The sequence below is a fragment of the Dendropsophus ebraccatus genome, chromosome 9 (assembly GCF_027789765.1).
Source record: "Dendropsophus ebraccatus isolate aDenEbr1 chromosome 9, aDenEbr1.pat, whole genome shotgun sequence".
NCBI classification, from domain to species: Eukaryota; Metazoa; Chordata; class Amphibia; order Anura; family Hylidae; genus Dendropsophus; species Dendropsophus ebraccatus.
In genome coordinates, this window is record NC_091462.1 from 95911206 (window position 1) to 95939052 (window position 27847).

The 27847-nt window shown below is 44.2% G+C and overlaps 1 protein-coding gene and 1 long non-coding RNA gene across 3 annotated transcripts in view; one reads left to right on the forward strand and one right to left on the reverse strand.

The window, feature by feature from the left end:
- The window catches only part of MAD1L1 (mitotic arrest deficient 1 like 1), a 544571-nt gene that overhangs the window by 160524 nt on the left and 356200 nt on the right, over positions 1-27847 (reverse strand). For both annotated transcript variants that reach the window (XM_069983919.1, XM_069983921.1), the window contains exon 16: positions 26834-27044. In XM_069983919.1, coding sequence (XP_069840020.1) covers positions 26834-27044 — 211 coding nt within the window. The remainder of the gene's footprint in view (positions 1-26833; positions 27045-27847) is intronic.
- Positions 20619-27039, forward strand: LOC138801281 (uncharacterized). The gene is made up of 3 exons (XR_011364593.1): positions 20619-20933; positions 24528-24707; positions 26821-27039. It is a non-coding gene; the product is annotated as an uncharacterized lncRNA (long non-coding RNA).

The following is a 27847-nucleotide window of genomic DNA, read 5'->3' on the forward strand; positions in this document are numbered from 1 at the left end:
ATTATCGTTCCATGGAAATGAGTGAATGTTTTCAGGTCTTTCGCAAAAGCGGTCGTTTGAGATCGTTAATCGTTAACGATTATGCGAACGATAATCGTCCGGTGGAATAGGGCCCTTAGGCTCAGCTTTCCAGGGAATGCTGAGAAGAAACTAACAGCCACAGCGCTCAGGCGAGCACTTCTGTCCCTTTGTTCTCAGTGGAGATCTCAGCAGCCGGATCACCATTAATCACAACTTCTGACGTGTCTGTCTGAAAGTTTAGGGACACTAGGGAAATTAGTCGTCACTTAAAGGGTTCGCAAATCACTAATCGTTAAGGCTTCACCCTGACCCAATAGCCTTGATCTCTCTGTTTGCGTCTATGAAGCATGGCCAGACGGACACATAAAATCCACCGAAGACCACTCCAATGACTGGTGGTTCATGCATCATGAAAATGATGACAGGCTTTCCTTAAGAAAACCATCTACTCTTTACAGATGATCATAACCCGTTTTATAATGACAGGCCTATGGATTTAGTGTCCTCAAAACCATTTGTTGATGTCCAAGATATAACGTGATCACCATCTAATCTCAATTACACTACATTACAAATACTAGGATCCCACTAATAATAGTGGGATCTGTCATTCTGTATGAATGCCAAATCTCCCTCCCTGTAAATCACCTTGTCCTCCTATGGTATTTAGCCAAAGGTTTTTGCATTATGCCTTGACTGGATGTCGAAATGCTATTAAAACCCAGAATGAAGATGCCTTTTAACATGACTTGTGCCAGGGTGAATAACCTTGTGTTCAGATAAGCAGCGGCATCCCACCCCCACGACACCTGTCTTTGTTGTCACTTGATTTGCACGTATTGCATTGGAATTTGCAGTGACAGGGGTTTTATTGTGATGGTCTGAGTGGCTGATAGAAGAGAAGGGACTCCATTCAGGGGCTGATGATTCATTCGGTGTACTGCTGAGCTGTGGCTTCACAATCGCTGATATGTAAATACAACGCGGAAAAAACGCTTTACATCATCGCCGTCTGTGTTGTCTACTTTGAGATGATTTAGGAGCCACAAGATAACTCACTCTTCAGTAGCCAGTGCTAGAATTTACGGAAATTGATTGTTAAAGAAGTCGCGAGCTCGGATTTGGTATAGAAAAACATAAATGATATTTTAATCATAACTACTTTTTACATAGCAGCAGTCAGCATGTATGTGTGTACATATATATATATATATATATACATATATATACACATATATATATATATATATACACACATATACATACATACATACATACAGTATGAAGGACATGCACATACACTGTATAATTAAAGGGGTATTCCAGGAAAATTACGTTTTCCCCTATTCACAATTCCTGGAATACCTCTTTAAAGAGGTATTCCGGACTGAAGTTATTTTCAGTGTATGGCCGGGGAGACGGTGGATATTGAAGCCAGCGGTCACTTACCTCCGCAGTTCCAGCGCTGTCCCAGATTGCGCCGCCCCGTTCTCCCGTCTGGCTGGAGCCAGCACTGGAACCAGGGAGCTAAGTGACCGGCGGCTTCTATAGCCACCGCCTCCCCGCCCGTACACTGAAAATAACCCCAGCCCGGAGTACCCCTTTAACTCTATATGAGTTAGCCTAAAATTAAAAAAGTTATCCCATATCCACAGAACAGAGAATAGCTAATGCTGAGCGTGCATGCTCGGTTGAGCACCTTGTGATGCTTGCGTAAAGGTGACCCAATACACCTTCAATAGCTGATTGCCAGTTATATTTCCGGCCTGCCGCAGTAACCTAATTTTTCCTGTTCTAATTTTTTGTATATTTCGTCCCTTGAAGGGATGTTTATGTGTCTTGAAGAAAGCAAAGGCATTTTTCATTAAAGTTTTTGTATATTTAGTTTAAATATCTCTTCAAGGGCAGAAATATACAAAAATAAGAACAAGCCAATCAAGGGACACCTGGTTAAATGCTTAATTCTTCCACTGATTTTAATGGGGTTCAATAATGAAGTAGAGCATTTAAAAATGCTTACCTCGATTATTTTAATGCTCACCCAACACTAGTGATAACTCACTGATCATTGTGGGTCTGGCCTCCTGGACCTTAACCAATCACCAGAATGAAAGTCTAGTGAATAAAGTGACAGCACATACTGCTCCAATCAATGTCTATGGAACATCTCTAAGAGATGTTCAGAAGTTTATGGACAACTGACCTCAATTCTCGTGATCGGTACGGGTCTCAGTGGTTATACTTGATCAGCTAGTTCTCTGCTATCCTGTGGAAAGGGAATAACTACTCTAAGGATACCACCTTAATACCACACCTTAAGTGGTGTTGGCAGCTTTTTTTGTTTTAATGTTATAGCTACATTTCAGTCGCCATAATTTAATTTTTTCCATCAATGTTGCTATATGACACTTCTTTTGCAGGGTGTGTGTGTGTGTGGTGTGGTGGTGGTGGGGGGGGCAGCAAGCTCTGTATTAAAGTGTCACCCTTTAGGCTTTTATTACTATTTGCTGATCATGCAATTCCGACATTTTTTTTTTAAAGAAAAGTTCGGCAGATTATGAAATTCTGCAGCCGGCAGGGGAAAAAATGGTCATAAGTACTAACTTACCTCTCCCGGTGCCTGCGGTAAGCAGCGGGACTGGCCTCGGGACCTTCACCATGAAGAGCTGACACGTCACGACCCAGCTGATGGACTGGCCGCTCAGCCAGTCAGTGACTGAGGCAGGAGACTGCTCCAGTTATTGATTGGCTGAGCGGCCAGTCCAACAGTCAGGACATGCCCCCCCCCCCCCCCCCCGCCCCAGTCGTGACGTCATCACAACTTGGGGGGGGAAAATGCCTTCCGGCAAGGGTCCTGCGGCTGGTCCCGTCGCTCACGGGGAGAGGTAAATTAGTACTTTTAATCAATTTCCCCCTGCAGGATTTTATGATCCACCGGACTTCTCCTTTAAGTTTCTCGCTATTTATCATACAATAAAATTAGCACAGTTATATTTGTGCCAGTACAAAATATGTATTTTTTCATGTGAACATAGGTTTTCTATTAGAGCTATCCAAACTTGTATTTAACTAGATAGGTTAAAAGGACGGTCTAACTATGAAGATGAAAATGAAGCGGCTATGGGGATCAGCTTTCATGGGTTTGGGTCCTGAAACTGCCAGGAGTTATGTGGTGTTACCTGGTGGCCTCTTGAAGGAACATCCATCCATGTATTATATGGAGAGGCCAAATTTGCCATAGTAGGAGCAGATGCCTAGTTGACCTATGCTCTGTATTACATAGGGGAGACTGTCTGGTTGTCATCACACAGATCTTCCATTAAAGGAGAACACCCGTCAGCACATTCTCCACACGTCTCTAAAGCTTGGCTCGAATGTCAGAGGCAGATTCCACTTTATGCGCCGCAAAATTTGTTGCTGGCGAATATGATTTATCCTCCTTTTCCTCGGTGGTGATGGAAGGCTGTTGAGAAGTTCTTCTTCGGCGGAGTTAACACATACATAAACTTTACGCGTTTACTTAACTGTACATTAAAAAACATCTTAAAAACAGCAGCTCATTAACTCGCAATTAGATGAGAAACTGATAAAGACAAAAAAGATGGCAGAAGTGCGTAAACGGGTTGGCAATAAAGCGGACATTTTTATTTATAGATAATTATACCAGACTTGGAGATCCAGGATCCAGAATTTTACGAACCAGCAATAACTGTGCTCTACATACGGCTCGGGTCAAGGACGCTGAGCTTTGGCAACTGGAACATGGCTGACGTCCAGGAGTCAATCACTAAGCGATGGTGGCCATGTATTATTCATTTAAGGACACTGCCCATGGGCTATCATACTATAATCAGCACGTACAGCCAAAGCTGCAAGTGTGGATTAGCAGTGATACAAGCTTCTGTTTCCCAGGGTAGGGAAAAAAAGGACATTGTCAGGATCATAAGCCGAGAGGTACTGGAGGGCATAACAGAGCTCAGCACAGGCTCAAACATCATGGGAAGGGATAACTCATAAACAAGAAGCACAGGCCTATGGAGCCAGGTAAAACACAGTACAATCAACCACTGAGGTGTTACAATTACAACACAACCGTGTGTCAATAAAAGGCTTTCATCTAAATCAATAGCATCTGAGAATAAAGGCGGAAAAGATGCTTTGACTTCAGTCTGAAGTGAAAAAAAAAATCATTCAATTAACCTGTGTATTTATAGAGATGAATAAATTGGCCGAAGAGGATAAAAGAAACGAAAAAGCAAAAAACATGGTTGTTGTCTCCTTGAGACAGCACCACTGTGGCCTTTAGGTTGATTTGTGGTATTGCTAGGGTTTGATGCCAGATACAAACCTGTGGAAAAGAGCGGTTTCTAATCTGATATATCAAGGTGAGCATCAAGGATGTGAGGTTTACTCCCTGGTTTAGGTAAAATGCCTGAGTCACAGACCTGTAATTACAGTACTTTAAATACTGCAAAAGGGAAAAAAATTGGTACATCGTGGTGGAAAAACTTCCTTAATAACCCAAATGAATACAAAAAGTTGGAAATTCTAATTCCTTCTCTTAAGAGTTTCATTTCATGTCAAGTCATTCCATACCATTTGGACCCTCATTTACTGCACCAAGTTATCTATGAATAACACTGTAAGGTTAAGTTATAAGGTTAAAGAGAACCTGTCTGGTCGGAGGGACTTAACATAGCAGCCCCAAGACTTGACAGGTAAGGAGAATGCCATTCTGATGCTGCTCTATGCAATGCTACATAGAGTCCTCCTCCCGCCAATTAAGCTTCATAGACAGCTTGGGCTTCTTTCTGCACTTAAGCCAGTCTAGGCAGGAGGTGGACATGGCCAACATGACTGGTATCAGGGCACCCCGACACTTGTCATTCAATACAGGTCATGTGTACCTAATTTAAAGTTCTCTTCTGCTCTATACACCAGCTGTCGAGTCGTGGAGTTGGTGTGTAAAGCCTCTATGACCTGACTGGTTCTCTTTGAAGGAAATTTGTCAGCTCTAGATGAAGCTTGGATAAATGAAATGGTTGTTACCTGTATTCCTCTGACCTTTTAATAAATCCACTGAAAGGCGAACGGGGACTGTGTTTTTCTTCTTTTGTTATTACCCAGATCATTACTACCTGGCAACAGCAGGAAGGCTGCATTCACAAGTCACGTAAAACTGTTCTTGGTCGCGGATCCGCGACCATGGACAATTTTGGAGGCTATTGAAGTGAATGCAGCCAGCCATTCACATGATTTGTGCCGCAACCTGCAACATGAAAAGATAGGACATGTCCTATCTCGGATCATGGCACGGATCAACCCCCTCCCCCGCAGAGATGACATTATGCTCTCCTGTCATCGCATCTACTATTCACCTATTCCCCTGTGCAGACCGGCGCACATGTTCACCAAAAGTGGCCTGGACTATGCTGCCTTCTTCTCCCAGTAGCGTAGTCCAGGCCACTTCTGGTAGGCGCTTGTAGCCGGTCTGTTTGGGGCATTAGGTGAGAAGTAGATGCAATGACAAGAGAGCACATTATGCTCTCCTGTTATTTCTGCACCAGGAAGGGGGTTGGGGGGGAATCTGTGTCGGGCAGTAGGTGGGCTCCAGCTAGGAGATCCGTGCCACGATTCTCCTCCAGATCGCCACACGGATCGTGTGAATGAGCCCTAAGTCCTGTTGCAGTAATTATGCTGTGGATTATTCTGGGAGTATCTGGCAGTGCCCTCGTGTAATCCTTCTTGTTGGGAGAAAATGGTTCATACCTGTGCAGGCTGGCTTTATATATATAAAAAAGTGTGTGTGTGTGTGTGTGTGTGTGTGTGTGTGGTGGAGGCATACCTATCCAACTTTCTGTTGTTCCATCACGGCCAGGGACGCTGCTAATAATCACTTCCTGGTCACGTCTCCTTGTGGACAGACAGGACCAGGAAGTTGTGATCAGCAGGGATCGGCCACAGGAGTGGTGGGGTATTAGGCAGGAGAGTATCGTCTTTTATTTTTAAGTCAGCTGAAGACCATTTAAAAATTTTTCTATTGTCAGACACCCCTTTAATATCTATGGGACTGAAGGAAATAGTTGGAAGCCAATACTCCCAGTACAGGATAACGTGAAATCCTTTCAGTGTACAGGATCATTTATCAGACCTCCCATAACCTTACAGCTGCTGGCAGGTAATCATCTCCATGTTTGACCAATTGCACCAGAGCCTGGTGTCTCCTAATGGCACACTGGAGGGCAGATAAATCTTCCTTCACACAAGACTCCTGGCATTGTTTCCATGACAGGCAGACGCTACCCTACAGCTAAACGATGCCATAAATATCGCCTGCAGAGTAACCTCAATATCCAACATGTTTTGCACAGGCCCGAGGGGCTTGTTACTCTGCTCCTGATTATACAAGACGTCTCCTGTACACACTTAATTGAATCTTTTGGAGATCTTTTCCATTCTTGATCCATATGCCTCCAATTTTGCTTCTCCCCTTAAGCCTATGCATTGAGTCTCTCCTAATAAGACATCTCGCTATGTAGCAGGAAGAAAGAGACACGCAGATCACAGTGCATTTAGCAATGTGGATTAATCCTCTCGGTTTTAAAGTTCAGCTGAAAGGCCTCTCCTCGTTCCTCCGCGGCGTACGAGCGCCTGATTAGGACGGTGAACTGTGCAATAAAAGGCAGATTTTATATTGATGGCAGCGGATGTGGCGGCCTCTGAGGCTTCTTTTGGCTCCAAGGCACAGCTGTCCTCAAAGTCTGCTGCTTCTTTTTTTTCCCACCAAATACCATGAGCTGTTTTGCTTTATTATCATAGTCATACAGAAGGTATCATACGATTAAATCCTTAGCATTTTGCTATTATTCTCCTCCTGGAAATGCTTGAATACACTACTGGTTGTTACTGATCAGGTATATCCCTACACCAGGGATGGGCATGACGGGAATTGTAGTTTTGCAACAGCTGGAGGGCCGGAGGTTCCCCATCCCTGCCCTACACTATCATTAGCATCAAACTGGATCGGTATATGACCCACTGAATAGAGAAATGTTGTCATGTATTCATACAGTCCAATATTTCTTACTGTACTAGGAATACAAGTATTGTATATACTTAAAGCCGACACACTAATAGGTCATACATGTTCTGTACCCTGTGTAAAAATTGGGGCTAGTCGTGTGCAGATCAGGCCATATCTTTACTGCAATTATCATATGCCGTTTTACCAAAAATTGCTGCGATTGAGTGAGCATGTCACTAGAAATGAGTGCAACAAGAGCATGCTCAAGCCCGATTGTTCAGATGCAGCCCTTGGAAGTCTGGGAAAACATGCATACAGCCATTGGCCGGGTTCACACAATGTAAGAAAATGGCCGTTCTATGACAGAGACGGACAGAAAAAACGATGTAAAGTGTGGATCAAGCCGCACTTTACATTGTCGACTGTGGTTAATTGGAATGTGGACACACACGAATGCGCCCTGACTCCAATTAAAACTAAATTAAGTTCCTGCAGTCGGTACTGAAGTATTGGCCGGGGCAAACTTCACAGACAGTCTCTCAGTCTGTGAAGTTTGCCCGGTCCGATACTGCATTACCGGCTGGCTTGAAATGCGGGCGCATTTGTGTGTGCCCGCATTCCCATTAACCCCTTAAGGACAGAGCCAATTTCGATTTTTGCATTTTGTTTTTTCCTCCTTGTGTTTAAAAGGCCATAGCACTTGCATTTTTCCACCTAGAGACCCACATGAGCCCATATTTTTTGTGCCACTAATTGTACTTTGCAATGACAGGCTGAATTTTTTCATAAAGTACACTGGAAAAAAAAATTTATTTTGTTTATTTGGGGGGGTATTTGTTTTTAAGCCATTCGCCCTGGGGTAAAACTGACTTGTTATATATGTTCCTCAAGTTGTTACAAAGTTGTTGTATAACTTTTTTTTTATCTGATGGCCTGTAAAAAATTCAAACCATTGTTAACAAATATATGTTCCTTAAAATTGCTCCATTTCCAGGCTTATAGCGCTTTTATTCTTTGGTCTATGGGGCTGTGTCAGGTGTCATTTTTTGCGCCATGATGCTTACTTTCTATCGGTACCTTGATTGCACATATATGACTTCTTGATCGCGATTTATTACAATTTTTCTGGATTTGATGCGACCAAAAATGCACTTTGGGATTTTTTAGCGCTTACGCCATTTACCGTGCGAGATCAGTAATGTGATTAATGAATAGTTCGGGCGATTATGTGCGGGGCGATACCAAACATGTTTATTTTTTTATTTTTATTTATAACCTGGGAAAAGGGGGGTGATTCAGACTTTTATTAGGGGAGGAGATTTTTATTGACAATAACACTTTATTTTTACACGTATGCTAGAAGCCCCCCTGGGGTTAGGGTTATTCCCCCTGGGGTTAGGGCTATTCCCCCTGGGGTTAGGGCTATTCCCCCTGGGGTTAGGGCTATTCCCCCTGGGGTTAGGGCTATTCCCCCTGGGGTTAGGGCTATTCCCCCTGGGGGACTTCTAGCATATACACTTTGATCTCTCATTGAGATCTTTACTGTATACTTATACAGCAAAGATCAATTAGATCGGCACTCGTTTGCTTTCGGCTGCTGCAGCCGAAAACAAACGAGTGCCGAGCCGGGGTCAGCGCCATCTTGGCGGAGACCCCGGCAGGTAATAGACACAGAGATCGTTCCTCCGGGACAACGTCCCGGGGGAGCGATCTCCGCCACTAGACACCAGGGTAGTGCTGCATCCGGTAATCGGATGCAGCTGTCAACTTTGACAGCTGCATCTGATTACCTGATTAGCGGGCGATCGGACCACGCCCGCTAATAGTCGCAGTCTGTTAGTTTTGCTCCATGCTCCAGTTGCACTCATCTCTGTACATCACATGTACTTCTTGTGTGAGTGAAAACTGACTTTACCATAGCCACTCTGGACCTCGCATTAAGGTTGTATGGCATCCCTTTGCCCTATTACGGTGTATATTGTTAGAAGGGTTGAGATGAGACAAGCCCTTTAATGAATGTGGTTCAGAGAACTAAAGACAAACACTTCCCCTGGTTTCCGTTCGATCAGAGCGATGAGGCTTTGTCTGATTTCCATCCGAACACCTTCAGATTAGTGGAGTTATTTCAAAACATTGTCTGGACGTGGCAGAAAATACCAATTTATGCTTCAGAGCTGCACATCAGGATGATTGACATGTCAGCTCCATAATTACACGGCAAAAAATATCACCAGCCCATGTGGCTTTTAGGTTCCTTAATGTGTAGGACTGTGAAATCGACCAAAGCAAGAGGGCTGGGAAACGAAGCGGGAAAGAGACGGAGAGCAGCTTGAGATGACTCATGAATGCAGTCTATAGGAAGCCTTCCTTTACATCCCTGCTGCTGCTCTGATCTATGCAGAGAAAACATCCCTGGGCCATGTTACGTGTGGCAGACAGTGCACGTCTGTTTACATCAAGTCCCAGCCAGCCATGAAATGTTAACACACATGTAGTGGAGGCTGCTCATTTACTAGCTGGATGAAAGGGTTAACCAGAAAACATCTGACATACAGCTTCTGGTCTTATACCTCTCATGCTATGTAAGTCCTATACAATACATACAGCTTCGATAATACAGACAGTGAACTGCATTCTTCTGAGCATTATAATATAGCTGGATAACAGAACAAGTGCCCCTAAATTTCCCCATTTTCACCTCCTTGGGGCAAAAAAAAGCTTTGGATTTTCAGGGTAGAAAAGCCATGACGGAAAACGGAAGCGGGTAGAAATATAAAAGAAAAAATTCATCCAGATGCGGCAAAACTTAAAACATTGAATTAAACATTTACTGTAGTTTTTTTTTTAAAAAATTTGTTGCTGCAGGATATTTGTGGACCCAATGCACAATCCACAAACAGGGACTGACCATATAATACAGAATGGACTATTCTCAACCTTACCAATCTCCTAGTGATCCTCTGCCACTTTCCCTGAAGCCAAATGGAGGATCATAGAATTGCCGGTGGGGACAGTAGAGGTAGTGAGCATTGTGTGTTTTTGGTTTGTTTTTCAACTTAAGATCCTTAGCAGTTTTCCTCTGGAAAATCCACATTTTTCTGTTTGGATATGTTCCTCGTACACAAGTGATGAAGCAAATTTTAACAGCAATTTCAACATTTATCACTATGGGGTGGTCACATCAGGCGGGGTTCTACACTTTGGGTAACAGAAGTTCCCTTGTAGTGGCATAACATAGGCATTATGCTAAGGACACTATCTATACACTGATTTAAAGGGGAATCATGTAATATTACATATTTTTGCACCCACCCAGGGGTATCAGAAGACTGGGGGGGGGGGGGCACTTTATAAACAACACCAGGGAAACCAAACCATCAAGCAACTGTTTTCATTATCCACTAAAAAAAGCTTTTCAATACAACATACCTATTCCAGTATGGTAAAATTCCAAACCAGAACTCATCCAGCAAAAAACAATGGTTCTCAGAAGACGGGGATAAAGGGGGGGGGGAGCATACTCCCTACTTGTTCTACTTGTTCCACCACTGCGGTCTCTGTGTCGGCACATGACCTTTCGACTCAGATAATCTGTGGCCACAGTAGTATCCCTCCACAGCCGCTAGAGTAAGTGTCTGACTTCCTTGGGTCACATTGTGGGGGTGTTATATAACGAATAGAGCAATGGTGGAGCATGCATACTATCATTCCATTCTGACAGGAGCTCCAGGAGTCCCAAGATTGCGGAGAGTCCTAGCAGTTTGACCCCCATGACCACGTGTTAGGCTGGGTTCACACTGCGTTTTTGCAATCCGTTTTTTTAATCCGTTTTTTTGCAAAAAAAACTAATAAAAAATGGATGAAAAAAATGGATGCATTTGTGTGTATCCGTTTTGATCCGTTTTTCCATTGACTTCCATTGTAAAAAAAAAAAAAAAATGGATCAAAACGGATCCTTTTTTTTTTTTTTAACGGACACAAAAGTAGTGTCAGCTAAGTTTTTGTGTCCGTCGAAAAAACTGATCCGTTTTGATCCAATTTACAATGGAAGTCAATGGAAAAACGGATCAAAACGGATGCACACAAATGCATCAGTTTTTTTCATCCGTTATTTGCAAAAAACAGATGAAAAAAACGGATCGCAAAAACGCAGTGTGAACCCAGCCTTACCATTTATGTGTATAGAAGCTAAATGTCCAAGGTGGCAAAAACCCCTCTGTGAGAATAAACCATAGAGTATTTGAGGATAAATCAGGGTCTTCTGTCTACATTGGCTTATTTTATTATTTTGGATGGAAAATGCCCTTTAAGTAATGTTCATTATCATATAATAATAAACATGGCCTAATAGAGGAGCAGCAGCTGTCACACCCAATCCAAAAACCTATAAATGATTCCTTTGCTCCGTTATCATCATAAGGCTATTACACTCACCTCTACTGTGACCATGAACGGTCCGGTCTGCCGGGCTTATTTCTTACACGTTTTAATAGGATATTATTAAACAAATGAGACCACCGCAACCAGTGGCAGCAAGCCAAGATGTTATCATGCCTCCCGTGGTTATGCTCAAATAGATTTAAAGCCCGACATAACCTTGATTTTTTTTCTTTTTTTTATGGAGTCACACTTAACAATCTTTAGCGCACGGAGTAATAATTCCGTTATTATTGTATCTAACAAGATATTCGAAGAGAAACAGCATTATGTGTCGGCAAGATGAACGGCCCCGGAGCATAATATATTAATGGCAGCGTTTTAATACAAAATCCATCTAAATCAAACCCTTTAATGTCATTTTGAGCTATTTGAACTCGGTGGATTATGAAAGAGGTGTTATGGCTTTCATATCGGAGGTGCCAGCTGTTCACCACAAAGCTGAATTATCATCTCTTATTCGTCACCCGCTGCTTCTCTAATGTGAAGTACGGTGTCCATTAAACGTGCGTGCCGGGAGAGCGAGAGGGCAAACACAACACAGCCGCCATCCTAACCGGACCGGATTAAACCCTGGTAATGACAGGCTCACGCTGTCCAAGCCAACTGACTCCCGGTTACATGGATATTCTCGTCATTCACCGTTTCCACTAATCCTGCAACTTTTAGATATGTTGGCGGGCATAATGAGATGGAGGCGAATGGACTTGATTTCAAGGTGGTCCTGTGGAAATTCTTTTCATTATAGTGTTTGTTAACTGTGGCAGCTTGTGATATATGTAAAACACGCGTAATATGCATCAGTCCCCAAGAGTAGGATATTGGTGGTGGATACCATGTCAGACTAAGGTATCATAAAGGAAGGTTTCCTCAAAAGGAAAGGAGAACTGTTCAGGATCTCTCACTTTTATAAGTTTCCATCACAGTTGACATATAAAGGCTTCCTTCTATGTACGGCAAGGTGTAATTTTAAATGGCACCATTTCAGGTACATTGACTATTGGGGGGATAGTTTGGAAAAAAAATGTGATTTTTGGAATGGCAATTAACGAAATTATATAACTGTGGCGTACAAACACCACTAGAACATTTCGCGAAGGCCTTTTAATCAGTTTTGATTGGTCAGGTTCTGAGTGTTCAGACTACAACCATTCTTTAAAAGTGAGTGGGAGGAGCAAAAGGTTATGTCCTTCACTTTTCATGTCATAAGTCTATGATGCTTGTCTTGTACAGTAAGAGAGAAAAGGCACTGGGCCAGTCTCATTTTAGAGAGAGATTGGTGGTGGGTTTGAACACTCTGACCCCAAACAATGAAAACCTGTCTCTCCAACATGTCAAAAAGTTTCTTCTAATAACAGGGACACTTTAAGCTTAAAGGGGTTATCCAGCGTGGGGGCACTTTTTTTTTGGGGGGGGGGGGGGGGGACCGGGGAGGAGGTGGCTGAAATAAAAGACGTCCACTCACCTCCCCGGTTCCAGCGGCGGGTCACTTATCACGGCGCTCCGGTCCCCAGTTCCCGGCCGCTTCCTGGTGTCTGACGCCGCCCGAGACGCTACGTCTCAGGGCCGCTCAGCCACTCAGTAAAGGAGGCAGGATCCGAGCGGACTTCAAACGGCTCCCGCCTCCTTCACTGAGTGGCTGAGCGGCCCTGAGACATAGCGTCTCGGGCGGCGTCAGACACCACAAAGCGGCCAGGAACCGGGGACCGGAGCGCCGCGATGAGTGACCCACCGCTGGAACAGGGGAGGTGAATGGACGTCTTTTATTTCAGAAGCTCCATATTAAGCCTCTTTAAGTATCTATTAATTTTTGGAAAGTCCAAAAAACATGATTAACAAGTAATGTAAACTTGGAGAAAAAAAAAGACAATGGAATGTAATAAAAAAAATCTCTATTACTCCAGGCGATGCACAAGAGGGGAGACGAAATTCTGCACAAAGTGAAGATGTAACAGACTATTAAATATTATGCCTGGAGCAGAACAATCCTTCCCCACGTCCATTAGAGAAGTACTTCAGACACGTTCTCCAAGTAAACGCTCAGAACAGTGACTATGCTCGATTTAGAGAACAGACTACTGTCGGAGACAAGAAGCTGTAACCCTCGGTCTAGGAGGAGACAGACCTTATGTCCTCATACAGATTTTATAATTGACTTACCAAGGCTTTATGATACAAACGGCCAGTTGCACCTAAATCCAAAAATAAGGGAATACATACAGGTCCATGTGTCTCCTTTTCTGTAAGGATGGCCCATATTTTGTTCAGTGGTTTTTTAGTTACATGTATAACTAGGGAACTGACATCATCAGTCAACATTACATTCCAATACAAGAATTTGCAATACAAGAATTTAGGAACCCTAAGTAAGAATCCAGACGACATCTTCGACCAGCTTCACATTTACAAACCAGCTTTTGTCCTACCATGACAACTCCTCCAGGAGCTCCCTAACTGGGATCGACCAGTCATACTGCAGAAACCTTGTCCTCGGGGGCTAAAGGTCTTCATAAACATTAAAGTAAAGTCAAAAACCTATTGATCTGACAATAATGGCTGATAGACTAATGTGTATGAGGGCATCAGGGGGAGAGAAGGGTTGGACATTTTGGATTCTGACTGGGAATTTAAGCAGTAGCAAAAAGCTTATGTCACCTCCAACTCTAGCCTGGTGCCAGAGGGGTGACAGAAAGGTGTCCTACACAGTCTTATATAGGGCTGTGCAAGGATACAAGTAAAATTGGTGCTCGTTCGCGGTGCCTTTAGAAGGCAAGGCACAATGAATTGTGCAGCTGGGCAGCACAAACAATTATTCGCGTAAATCTACACCCAAATTGAGGACAAGAGTGCTGTTTTTGGAAGAAAGCAGGTATTTTTTTTCTATTCTTGGACAAACTCTTTAACAACTACCCGCCATTAAACTCCGTGATTGTTGATTGAGTAGAACGGCTTCTGTCACTGACAAATGGGGACCAATTATTTTCCCAGATTGCAAGAGGTAAAATGCTTACCTCTGTGCAGTCCGATCTGCAGTTTGTTCATAGAGACCAAACAATGAACAGTGTGCCAATAATACTGATTAATGCTGTGTAATGGCAAAGCATTGATCAGTATATGCAATCTAATGATTGCTTGTCATAGTCCACAGAGGGACTCAAAAAGGGTAAAAGAAAAATAATTCATATATTTAAGATATGCCCCCTTTAATTAAAATCAAAATCTTCCCATTTTACATTAAAAAAATGGTAGCACATTAGGTTATCGGTGTGAGAGCGATAGTCTGATCCATTAAAATGTCATATAAATTTATCATGAGCGGTAAAAGGGGGCGTAAGCAAAAAAAAGAAAAATTGCAGATCACATATTAACAAAAAAAATTTAAAAAAAATATCAAGAAGTCCAATCGACACCATGGTACTCTTAAAAACTACAGGTCTTGGTGAAAAAAAGGCTATAAGTTAGAATAGGACGATTTTCAGCAATGAAGTGAAAGACATTGAAAAAATATATACATACTTTGCCGGGCCCCATAGCAGTTGCGTGGTCTGCTTCCCTGGTAGTTAAACCAGTGGGTCCAAAAAAGAAAAACATGATTTAAAGCAGACCTGAGCAGTAGTTTATATTATTGTATCATACTGGTGCAATTTACAAAGCTACATGTTGGTATCTGGACGCCCAACAACTAGAATGTTTACCGCTCAGTGTTACTAAAAGAATCAAATAAGTGCATGTAAATCAACGTCACCCAAACAGTTCCACTGGCTATGGTAGATATGGCTTCTTTAAGGTACGGCTTCTTTCTTGGACCAGTAATGAATATAATATAAGCAATTGAAAGCACTCACGCACTCAGGGTTGATTTAGGATTGCTCCAGAGCATGCACGAATATTGATCAAGCCTTAGCTGCCACCAACTACCTTAAAGCGTAACTGTCATAGCAATGTCATTTTTCTGAAAACAATAAATATCAATAGTGCATGCGATTTTAAGAAACTCTGTAATAGGTTTTATTAAGCAAAAAAGAGTTTCTTTCTGTACTCAAAAAGCAGTTTTTCTAGCCCCCCCTCACTTCAGAAGAAGCAGGATTTCTGTGTCCATTATGCTCTATGGAGAGGGGAGGGGCGGAGAGGCGTGAGCGAGTAGGAGTCGTCCTGCACAGCACAACACCCTGCAATCTTCTCTCAGCAAGTTTCTAGATAAGCACTGACCTTTCTGACCACTAAATCCAGCGTTTTAGGTGCCCAGATAGTCTCCAAATAGTCTGCTCACTCATCTACCTCGGCCCCTCCCCCCTCCATAGGATACAATGGACACAGCAGAACAGTATTCACTTGCTTCTCTGTAATGAAGACGGATTTGCCTGATAATGCACAGATAAGAAGTGAGGGGGAGCTAGATGACTACTTCCCCACCCGTGTCCGTCACGTGGCCGGAGAATTAAACTTTTTTTTCCCTCCGGTATAAAGCTTGTGCTGCGGTTGCTGCAGGAGCTTTATACAGCACTCCTGGGAACAGTGTCGGACTGGAGTGCCTTGGCCCACCAGGGGAAATCATTCTTGGGGCCCACCCTTCTGCCACCGCACTTATCTATGGTAACATTAATAAGGGTCCATTAACACGGCGTGATATGGGGCAGCATAGGGCTGCAAATGATTGCTAATCAGCAGGGCAGGTGATGTGCAGCCGACAGCAATGATCTTAGCCGCACAAAAGATCAAATCAGTCGACTATGGGGCATTTGTTGGCATGTCAGCAGATCTCTGGCACTTTTACATGGGCCGATCATCGGCTGAATAGACTTCCTAGGAGCACTTGTTACCGATTATTGGCCGGTGTAATTGGGCTATAAGACAATTTTTTTGTATGATAACGCTGTATACTTAGATACAAGTCATACAGCTACCAATAACACCAGTATACAAAGAGCAAATATCCCCACACATATTACCGCTATATAGTAACTGACCAAATCCTGTCTATCAAGACCGATATTACCAATAAACCAGTATACAGGAGGGAAATAGTATCACCATACATATTACCGCTATACTGTTACTGACCAAATCCTGTATACTGAGACCAATATTACCAGTATACAAGGGGGAAATATTACCGCAACACCACAACCATTGCTACTATATTGTTACTGACCAAATCTGGTATACTAAGACCAATGAACACCACACCAGATTACAAGTAACAAATAATACCCCGACATACTGACTAACACCACCACATACTGACTAACACCACCAAATACTGACTAACACCACCGCTGCTACTGAATAAAATCCTCTGAACAAAAGATCAATATCCCCTCATACAGTCATATAGAGGTAGCCCCAGCTCTACACCATATACATTACGGTGCACATAGATTTAGTGACTCACAGGGGGACGTCTTCTCTGATCGGAGTTCTTCCCTTTTCATCTTCTTCTCCATCTGCCCTGGGCCCTTATGAGAACTTCTCCGAGCCACGAATCCACAGAATCTGCCAGAGAAATATATTAGGCTCCTCACTCTGTCACCATCCTCATCTCTCTACACACTGCACATCTGTACTGGCCCCTTTACACCTTCTCTCAGTGATTAGCCCTGACTATTTGTAGCGTGTGTATGTGTGTGTGTATGTATATATATATATATATATATATATATATATATATATATATAGTGTACACACCTTGTAGATGGCCCCTTGTTCAGTTCTCCATATAGATGGCCCCTTGTCTCCATATAGATGGCCCTGTGTGCCTCTACTATAGTAGAGATCCCCCTCTGTGTAATCCCCTTACAGTAGATGACAACCTCTGTGCATTCCCTATATCAGGGGTAGGGAACTTCTCCAGCTGTTGCAAAACTACAACTCCCATCATGCCTGGACAGCCACAGCTAAAGCTGTCGTTTTGCAACAGCTGAAGAGCCAAGGTTCCCTATTCCTGCCCTATAGTATATGGCCCCCTCTGTGTAGTCCCCTTATAGATGACCCCTCTGTGTAGTCCACTAAAGTAGATGCCCCTCTCTGTGCATGCCCTATTGTATACACACCGCACCCAGTATAGTTACCCTTATACATTGTTGTCCCCCTCTGTGTAGTGCCCTTTATAGATGCCTCCTCAGTGTTGTCCTCCTTATAAATTGCCCCCAACCAGTGTCCCTTATAGATGCCTCCTCAGTGTTGTCCTCCTTATAAATTGCCCCCATCCAGTGTCCCTTATAGATGGCTCCCTGTGTTATCCCCCTTATAAATGGCCCGCTTGTGTTATCCATCCCCCCATATAGATAGCCCCCTTATGTTGGCCATCCCTACCCCCCATATAGCTCCTTATGTTGTCTATTCCCCGTATAGCCCCCTTAGGTTGTCCTTGCCCCATATAGCCCCTTATGTTGTCCTTTCCTGTATACAGCCCCTTATGTTTTCCTTCCCCTGTATATAGCCCCCTTATGTTGTCCTTCCCCTGTATATACCCCCCTTATGTTGTCCTTCCCCTGTATACAGCCCCCCTTATGTTGTCCTCCCCCTGTATATAGCCCCCCTTCTGTTGTCCTCCCCCTGTATACAGACCCCCTTCTGTTGTCCTCCCCTGTATACAGCCCCCTTCTGTTGTCCTCCCCCTGTATACAGACCCCCTTCTGTTGTCCTCCCCCTGTATATAGCCCCCCTTATGTTGTCCTCCCCCTGTATACAGCCCCCCCTTATGTTGTCCTCCCCCTGTATACAGACCCCCTTATGTTGTCCTCCCCCTGTATATAGCCCCCCTTATGTTGTCCTCCCCCTGTATATAGCCCCCCTTCTGTTGTCCTCCCCCTGTATACAGACCCCCTTCTGTTGTCCTCCCCCGTATATAGCCCCCCTTATGTTGTCCTCCCCCTGTATACAGCCCCCCTTATGTTGTCCTCCCCTGTATACAGCCCCCCTTATGTTGTCCTCCCCTGTATACAGCCCCCCTTATGTTGTCCTCCACCCTGTATACAGCCCCCCCCTTATCTTTTCCTTCCCCTGTATATACCCCCTTATGTTGTCCTCCCCTGTATACAGCCCCCCTTATGTTGTCCTCCCCCTGTATATAGCCCCCCTATGTTGTCCTCCCCCTGTATACAGCCCCCCTTATGTTGTCCTCCCCTGTATACAGCCCCCCTTATGTTGTCCTCCACCCTGTATACAGTCCCCCTTATGTTGTCCTCCCCCTGTATATAGCCCCCCTATGTTGTCCTCCCCCTGTATACAGCCCCCCTTATGTTGTCCTCCCCTGTATACAGCCCCCCTTATGTTGTCCTCCATCCTGTATACAGCCCCCCTTATGTTGTCCTCCCCCTGTATACAGACCCCCTTATGTTGTCCTCCCCCTGTATATAGCCCCCCTTATGTTGTCCTCCCCCTGTATATAGCCCCCCTTCTGTTGTCCTCCCCCTGTATACAGACCCCCTTCTGTTGTCCTCCCCCGTATATAGCCCCCCTTATGTTGTCCTCCCCCTGTATACAGCCCCCCTTATGTTGTCCTCCCCTGTATACAGCCCCCCTTATGTTGTCCTCCCCTGTATACAGCCCCCCTTATGTTGTCCTCCACCCTGTATACAGCCCCCCCTTATCTTTTCCTTCCCCTGTATATACCCCCTTATGTTGTCCTCCCCTGTATACAGCCCCCCTTATGTTGTCCTCCCCCTGTATATACCCCCCCTATGTTGTCCTCCCCCTGTATACAGCCCCCCTTATGTTGTCCTCCCCTGTATACAGCCCCCCTTATGTTGTCCTCCACCCTGTATACAGCCCCCCTTATGTTGTCCTCCCCTGTATACAGCCCCCCTTATGTTGTCCTCCACCCTGTATACAGTCCCCCTTATGTTGTCCTCCCCCTGTATATAGCCCCCCTATGTTGTCCTCCCCCTGTATACAGCCCCCCTTATGTTGTCCTCCCCTGTATACAGCCCCCCTTATGTTGTCCTCCACCCTGTATACAGCCCCCCTTATGTTGTCCTCCCCTGTATACAGCCCCCCTTATGTTGTCCTCCACCCTGTATACAGTCCCCCTTATGTTGTCCTCCCCCTGTATATAGCCCCCCTTATGTTGTCCTCCCCCTGTATATAGCCCCCCTATGTTGTCCTCCCCCTGTATACAGCCCCCCTTATGTTGTCCTCCCCCTGTATACAGCCCCCCTTATGTTGTCCTCCCCTGTATACAGCCCCCCTTATGTTGTCCTCCCCTGTATACAGCCCCCCTTATGTTGTCCTCCACCCTGTATACAGTCCCCCTTATGTTGTCCTCCCCCTGTATATAGCCCCCCTATGTTGTCCTCCCCCTGTATACAGCCCCCCTTATGTTGTCCTCCTCTGTATACAGCCCCCCTTATGTTGTCCTCCCCCTGTATATAGCCCCCCTTATGTTGTCCTCCCCTGTATACAGCCCCCCTTATGTTGTCCTCCACCCTGTATACAGTCCCCCTTATGTTGTCCTCCCCCTGTATATAGCCCCCCTTATGTTGTCCTCCCCCTGTATATAGCCCCCCTATGTTGTCCTCCCCCTGTATACAGCCCCCCTTATGTTGTCCTCCCCCTGTATACAGCCCCCCTTATGTTGTCCTCCCCTGTATACAGCCCCCCTTATGTTGTCCTCCACCCTGTATACAGCCCCCCTTATGTTGTCCTCCCCCTGTATATAGCCCCCCTTATGTTGTCCTCCCCCTGTATACAGCCCCCCTTATGTTGTCCTCCCCTGTATATAGCCCCCCTTCTGTTGTCCTCCCCCTGTATATAGCCCCCCTTCTGTTGTCCTCCCCCTGTATATAGCCCCTTATGTTGTCCCCCCTGTATACAGCCCCCCTAATGTTGTCCTCCCCCTGTATATACCCCCCCTATGTTGTCCTCCCCCTGTATACAGCCCCCCCCCCCTTATCTTACCCCCTCTGATAAAAAAACAAACAAAAAAAAAACACAAGACTACTCACCTAACCACACGATCCCCCGTCGGACGCCGGCCTCCTCTTCTCTCTTCTCCTGACAGGTGAGCAGCTCCGTTGCGAAGTCCCGCCGGCGCCATCACTGACCTCAGTGTGCGCCGCGGTGGCTGGGACTTCCGGTATTCGCTCCATGAACCGGAAGTCCTAGCCGCCGCGGCGCACACTGAGGTCAGTGATGGCGCTGGCGGCACTTCGCAACGGAGCTTGCGACACTCTTGTGATCGCAAGCAAATCTCTGCTTGCGGTCACAAGAGTGATTGACAGGGCGGGAAGCCTACGGCTTCCCGCTTTGTCAATCAGAACACTTCCTAACATTTAACTGGAAGCGATTGTTGCGATCGCTTCCAGTTAAAAAGGGAGGAGCGGGGGGCCCACTCCAGCTCGGGGCCCACCGGGGGTTTCCCCGGCCCCCCGGTGGCCCAGTCCGAGCCTGCCTGGGAACCATATCAGCCCAATTGGGCTGATTGGTTCCCTTTAAGAAGAACAATTCTAAGGTAGGAGAAGTTTTTGGTAAAGAGACCATGCAATGGAATGAACACAGTGGTATAACAAGAGCCGGCTCATTCTGATCACAGTGCATTAGTCAGGAGCCGGAGATGTTTTCCGTTACAGAATAACCTTTACTTGTGTGCGGCTGTAGACTTCATGTGACTATGATGAATGGAGGCGTGCTGACAGCACATAAGCTCACAGTGTATGACCAAAATACTGTCTCCTTTTTTTCCGTCCTTTGTTGCACACGCAGCAAGTCTGTGCTCTAATCCCGGGCTGACGTCACACAAACAAGGATAGACGGGGAGTTTTCAGATACGATAGAAATAAGTTCTGGCTCATTAACTATATACATACACATACATGGCCAAGTCTGCATTTATTATAAAGGCAAATGAGGAACGTGTCTGGTGTAGCAATGCAGCTGGAGGAGTTTTATTTCTTTGCATTTCAGTCTCTTCTTTTAAGAATCTGGGGGTGCAGAGGTAGCAGGCACCCCCCCCCCCCCTGCTTTAGTGTCTGAGTGGGCCCAACAACTTAAAAAAAAGATACACAAAGTCACATAAAAAGACAGTAGTAATATGAGTAGCTCACTAGAGGGGGGGGGGGGGTCATCTATTAGAAAACAATGCTTACCCCTTTGAGCTCCCCTGGTGTACTCTTGCAGCATCCTCGGTGTCACCCAAGACGGACTCATCTCGGCAAAGAGAGCCCTCTAAGCAAATTACTGACTAAGATCAGACATTGCCAGTGATTGGCTGAGTGGCTGTTACTGTCAAGGCTAGACAGTCTCGGAAGTAGCAGGGCTACAGTTAGTGCGGGACACTGGAGACACCACAGCAAGACACCAGGGGCAGCACGGAGAGGTAAGTATAAGATATTTGTTGTGCTTTCTAATAGGGCAGCAACATATAAACAGTTTCTAGCACAGTTTCTAGATGAGAATAACAAAAGGCACTCACCACTCTTTTATTCTTTATGTACTTTGTTTTTAATAAAGTTTGCAACATCCTCCCAGGTGCATATATACCTGGAACGCACAAAAGTGGTCTGTGTCTGGAGAAGTATGTGAACACATGCAAAACAGCTGTCACATGCTTTAGTGAGATGCTTGGCATCCTTGCAGTCTGCACAGAAATGTATCCTGTCTATTGGAGAAAATAAATGACGTAAGTGGTGAGTGCCTTTTGTTATTCTCACCTGAGATTGTGCTATAAGGTTTTGTATACTAAAAAGAAGCACCCCACAGTAGGGCTGGGCGATATCGGCCTAAATTAATATCGAGGTTTATCGTAGATGTAGCCGCGGTAATGATAATTGAACGATAATTATGACACGCCCTGTTTGCAAGCCACACCCCTTTTGCAAGCCACACCCATTTGGCCATGTCAAACTTAATTTTTTTTAAAAAGAGGAACTCACTGAGCAGCAACGCAAGGCAGGGCAGGGCCATTTACTCTATAGTCATTATTATTTGTCATTATTAGGGGGTCTCAGAAGAGACCTGGACGTGTATAACCAGGTATACAGCCATACCTGTATATACAGCATACCTGTATATACACACCCTGCATTGTGTACCTAGCTGTATATCTGTATGTACACGTCCCGTAAAGTGTACCTAGCTGTATACCTGTATGTACACATTCCGTAGTGTGTACATGGCTGTATACACACGTCCTGCAGTGTGTACATAGTATGTACATACGACAGGATGTGTATTTACAGGTATACAGCCATGTACACACTACAGCTGTAGGAGCAGTGCAGACTAGGAAAGCAGGGTGACAACCCCTGTAGGTGCAGTCCTCTGGATCTGACTGAGGAAAATATTCCCCCTCAGATGTGTCATCTGTTTTTATACCGGAAAGTCCGAGGTTGGTATATCCCACAAGCTGCGCCATATTGTAGCGTATGCACTGCATTAAAATCTATTATGATCAGGTACTGCTATAAGACAGAACTTCCTATATATATATATATATATATATATATATATATATATATATATATATATATATATATAGCCCACACTGTCTATTTTTGCCGCTATTCCTAATGTAAACATAGCCAGGGTGGTGCCAGTTCTTTTCCTTATTGTGGTGTGTATATAAACAGTTTTCTACTGTCGGAGTACATTAAGGCATCTTGGAGAAACTTTCGCTTCGTTCTAGACAGAGATCAGGGATCTGTGAGACCATATCATCACTTTCAGGACTCTTTGTTCTTCATTACAATGAAGAAGGTCCTTAAAGGGGTTTTATGGGCAATAGTGGGATGACCTTTATGAGCAAGATAATGATGACCACAGGGTTGCAAACACCCGGCCATTGTGTAGTGACTGGACCTGGTTACTTTGGCTCAGCTGTCATTTATTTGAACGGGAGCTGAACAGCAGATACGCATTGACACTGCTACACAGAGAATGGAGATAACAGCTGATGACCCTGTTCACTATGTAGTGTGGGCACTCGGTGGTGCTGGGTTTGAGCACGGTGCTGTTCAGTCACTGATGAGTTATCCTGTGGATCGCCCCAAAACGCTGTTTTATAACACTGGCTGTATATTTAGGATTGCTGTCCTGCTGCTGAACACATTTGGGCCTAATCAGACTTACTCTAGAGCATTTTAACACATTTGCTTAAAACTTTTACACAGACCCCACATAGTACAGAGACCTGTCACCTGTCAGTATAGAATATCTGCGTGTATGGTCACAAGACCAATCATTTACTGATAAAGATGACCAATTGCGCCAGAATATTGGATAAGATTAGGTTTCAGATTTTTTTAAGCTTAATCTCCGTCTTTATTGCAGTGATGTGACGTGTTTTGGGGGTCTACGAGACATCTGATGAAGGGGATGGTAGATCCCCAAAATGCATCACATCATTGCAATAAAGGCTGAGATCAAGCTTAAGAAAGCTTGGCAGCATCTTCTTTTCCACAGGTGGTTTGAAGTCAAGCTTTTAAACAGGGTTTTGACGCCATTAACAGATCCATATTTGTTCTATAAAAATGGCGATTCTCGGACTGAGTACCTGAAAGGTGGACGGCAGCAGACCCACGATTTACACATAGAGCACTCATACCCATACCTGCTATATTGGTTTTATTGATTCTGCATATGTAGCAGCGTTTTAAATCCATCATATGCAAAACTTCACAAATAGTAGTTTCTTAAATTCTCCCTGATAAGGAAGGAAATGGTATAAGAGCTACGCCTGGTCCGCTGCCTGGTGAATGCACTTTACAATGTGTATTATGCTGTAAAACAATCATCCGCTGAGTAAATGTTTAGCGATTCCATTTGTGATGCTTTTACGTGGCTAATACAGATGTTGCCGCAGATGACGCCGGTGACATGATGGATTATTCTCCGGTAAATATAACAGCCAGAACATAAGCATCAATAATGAATTTGTTTATTTGCTCAGTGAAATGTTTGATCTGCGCAGAACATATATCCTCGCCGGGTAAAGATATTTGCTTTCTATAAACAATCGGACTGATCTTACAGCGAATATAATAAAGGTCTGCGCAATAAAGCCGCTATGTTTGTTAATACATAAATGTTCCATTTGGTTCTATCACAGGCAAGCGGATATAATTCATTTCTATGGAAATCTATGGAGATGAAGAAGCTGTATTACGTGTCAGAGAAACCTGAGGGACGACAACGCTCTTGGTGATCGAGTGACAAGAAAAAGCAGCCCCATCAGACCTCTCATGGCTGGTGATGTAGCTGTCAGGCGGCAAATTCCTGTTTAAATCAGGTATCAAGATGTGAATAAGTTATATGTAGCTCACTGGCTTAAAGGGGTTGTCCATAATTACAAAGACATGGCTGCTTTCTTTCAGAAACAGCTCCACACCTGTCTACATGTTGTATTGCAGCTCATCCGCATTCACTTCAATGGAGTTGAGCTGCAATACACATAACTGAGTTAAGCTCCTTTAAAAAGGTTTGCCTGGACATTAAAGGGGTTGTCCAGCGAAAATATTTTTCTTTCAAACCAACTGGTTTCTGAAAGTTATAGAGATTTGTAATTTACTTCTATTTAAGAAGACTTGAGATTTTTAAATAGAAGTGAATTACAAATCTATATAACTTTCTGAAACCAGTTGATTTGAAAGAAAAATATTTTCGCTAGATAACGCTTTTAAAGGGGTTACCCATTCTTCCAGAGACAGCACCCCTCTTGTCTCCAGTTCAGGTGTGGTTTCCAATTAGGCTCCTTTCACTTCAATGGAACTGACTTACAAAACCTGCACCCAAACTGGAGACAAAAGTGGTGCTGTCTCTAGAAGTAGCCATGCTTTTGTAGCGCTATAACGCATGGGTGTTGTGGGTCTCCATAATGCTAGTTATTCCTAAACCAGACAATGGTATCAGTACAATGGTCTGAAGATATTGGGGGAGGTTTATCAAACATGGTATAAAGTTAAACTGGCTCAGTCGCCCCTAGCAACCAATCAGATTTCACCTTTCATTCCTTACAGACTCTTAGGAAAATGAAAGGTGGAATCTGATTGGTTGCTAGGGGCAACTGAGCCAGGTTCACTTTACACCATTGTATATATCCAGCGGTGCTGGTAGACAATGTATATTATGCTAAGTAAGGTCTCAGCCACATGACCTAAAGTCCACAAAAGGGAAAAAGCAAACAAACACTATTCCCCTGCTGACCCCTGACATTATTCTCCTCTGCTAAACTAACACTGTGACCTGCAATGTAGCGGCGCGGGAATAAGCTCAGTGTGGCATCCCTGCCAAGTCTCCGCAAGTGATTGTAACCCTGCATTACATGGAGGACTCCCTGCTAAGCCCACCTCTCCATTGCATCAATGCACAGCGCAAACATTTACTCACTTTCGCTATTTATACACTCCACAACATGGACATGGCAATGCCAAGAAGGAAAAGTCACAGAGTTATGGAAATCACGGGATGGATAGACAAGATAATGATATGCAAATGATGAAAAGATGGAAATGGAATATTCAGACTGTCTCGATTTGTTTAGTATCAAGTATAGGAGACATGTGCAATAACTACACGGCCTAACACATGATCTCAATGAGGGTATTAATGGATTCGGAGGAATGCTCTGCCACCCAGCATGCACTTGGGCACAAACATCATCCGTTAAAGATCCGTTGCTGGCAGCTCCCTTTGTAGTTGGCAGTCAATGGTGTCTTCATAAAGGGAGACAAGTTTGGAGAGGCTGCAGGTCATGGTAGTAAGCTTAGGCCACATAGGCCGCTCACAGTAGCATGAGCAGCATGATGAAAAATGGGATACGTAAAGAGGTATTCCACGTAAACATAATTTTTAATATGTTGCTACCTACAGTGAGACTAACAATTCCTTCCATACTTGTTATTATGAATTCAGTCTCCTTCTCCCAGTCCCGAGCTGATGCTTTCTGCTGAAGACACAAAAATGTGTGTGTGAGCTTTTCTCTATGTCTCCTTCTCCCCCACCCCCAGTCTGAGACAGATGATGTAAACAAGTCCCTGGCAGGCTTTATCTTCAACATTGTAGCTGCTTTGTAATGCTGGGAGGATTAATCACAGTGAGGTCATTAGCAACTTGACCTTAGAATAATCTTCCCAGTATTACAAAGAAGCTACAATGTTGCAGATAAAGCCAGTCAGGGAATTGTTTCAATCAGCTATCTCAGAAGGGAGGGGGGAGGAGGGGAAGACAGAGAGAAAAGCTCACACACAGATTTTTGTTTCTTCAGCAGAAAGTGGCAGCTCAGAACTGGGGGAAGGAGACTGAATAGATAATAATTATGTAATGAATCTTTAGTCTCACTATGGGCCTGTATAAAGTGAATCTGATGCAGAATTCTCAGCTGTATCTTCTGTATTATTAAATAGAATATCCACTTACCTGTGACTTCCTGAATGGGTGTCTGGATGCTTCCAGCAATTTCAAGTTTGTCAGGGACTGCAGAGCCTCCCTCCAAGATGCGGACCAGTTCCCTCAGCCTATTGCACTCCTCCTGGAGGTTCTGGACCTCATCCTTGCGCTGTTGTTGGGCCTTATTGGCAGGATTCATACTGAAATGAAGCACTTTTACTTTGCTCGGATCATAGGAACCCTAAAACAAATAAAATACCAATTTCGTATTAATGTCTCCAGCTCATCTACATGGCTCAGTGTAATCTATTAGAGTAAAAATAAAAGTCTCATTTAATAGAACTTAAAGGGAATGCATCAGATAGATTTAAAAAAAAAAAAAAAAAATTTAGAGGCAGATTCTGAAACACTCTTTTTCTAATCAGCTTCTATTTTCTTAGAGCAATTTTTTAATTTCCCTTTTTTTGTATTGTATTATCGAGGAAGCCATCTTGCCTGAGCTGTTTTTAAACAGCATTTAGTGATATGCTTTACTGCAAGCCCCATGGACACTGGCAGCAATAAGCAGAAGCTGTCCATCTGAGAAGCATGGGAAACATGACTGGGAATACTCTATGATCTTCTGACTTCTGCATATTAACACAAGCCCACCACCAGCTTACCATAACCTGCTGTTCATTAAGACAAGATGCTTAAAGGGATTGTCCCCTGACTGCAGTAGAGGTGTCCATACACATATAATAGCTCTCAAATGAAGGTTTGGCTGACAGGTATCTATACAGATTCCTCCATACACAAACAGTAGGCTCATGTGTTCTGAATGGTAAGAGGTGAGGAGAGGTGAGGTGAGGTGAGGGGTAAGAGGCGGCCAGACTCCTCTGGTGACAACTTATCTCTGAGAACAAAATGGTTAATGCTGATCCTTCTTTCTCACCGGATATGTGATCTGTTGGGAGGCCTCCATACATATAGTCTGTCGGACCACCAAACTTGGGAGAACTTTTTTCTAATGTGAATGGGGCTTTAACTCTGCCTATCATAAGA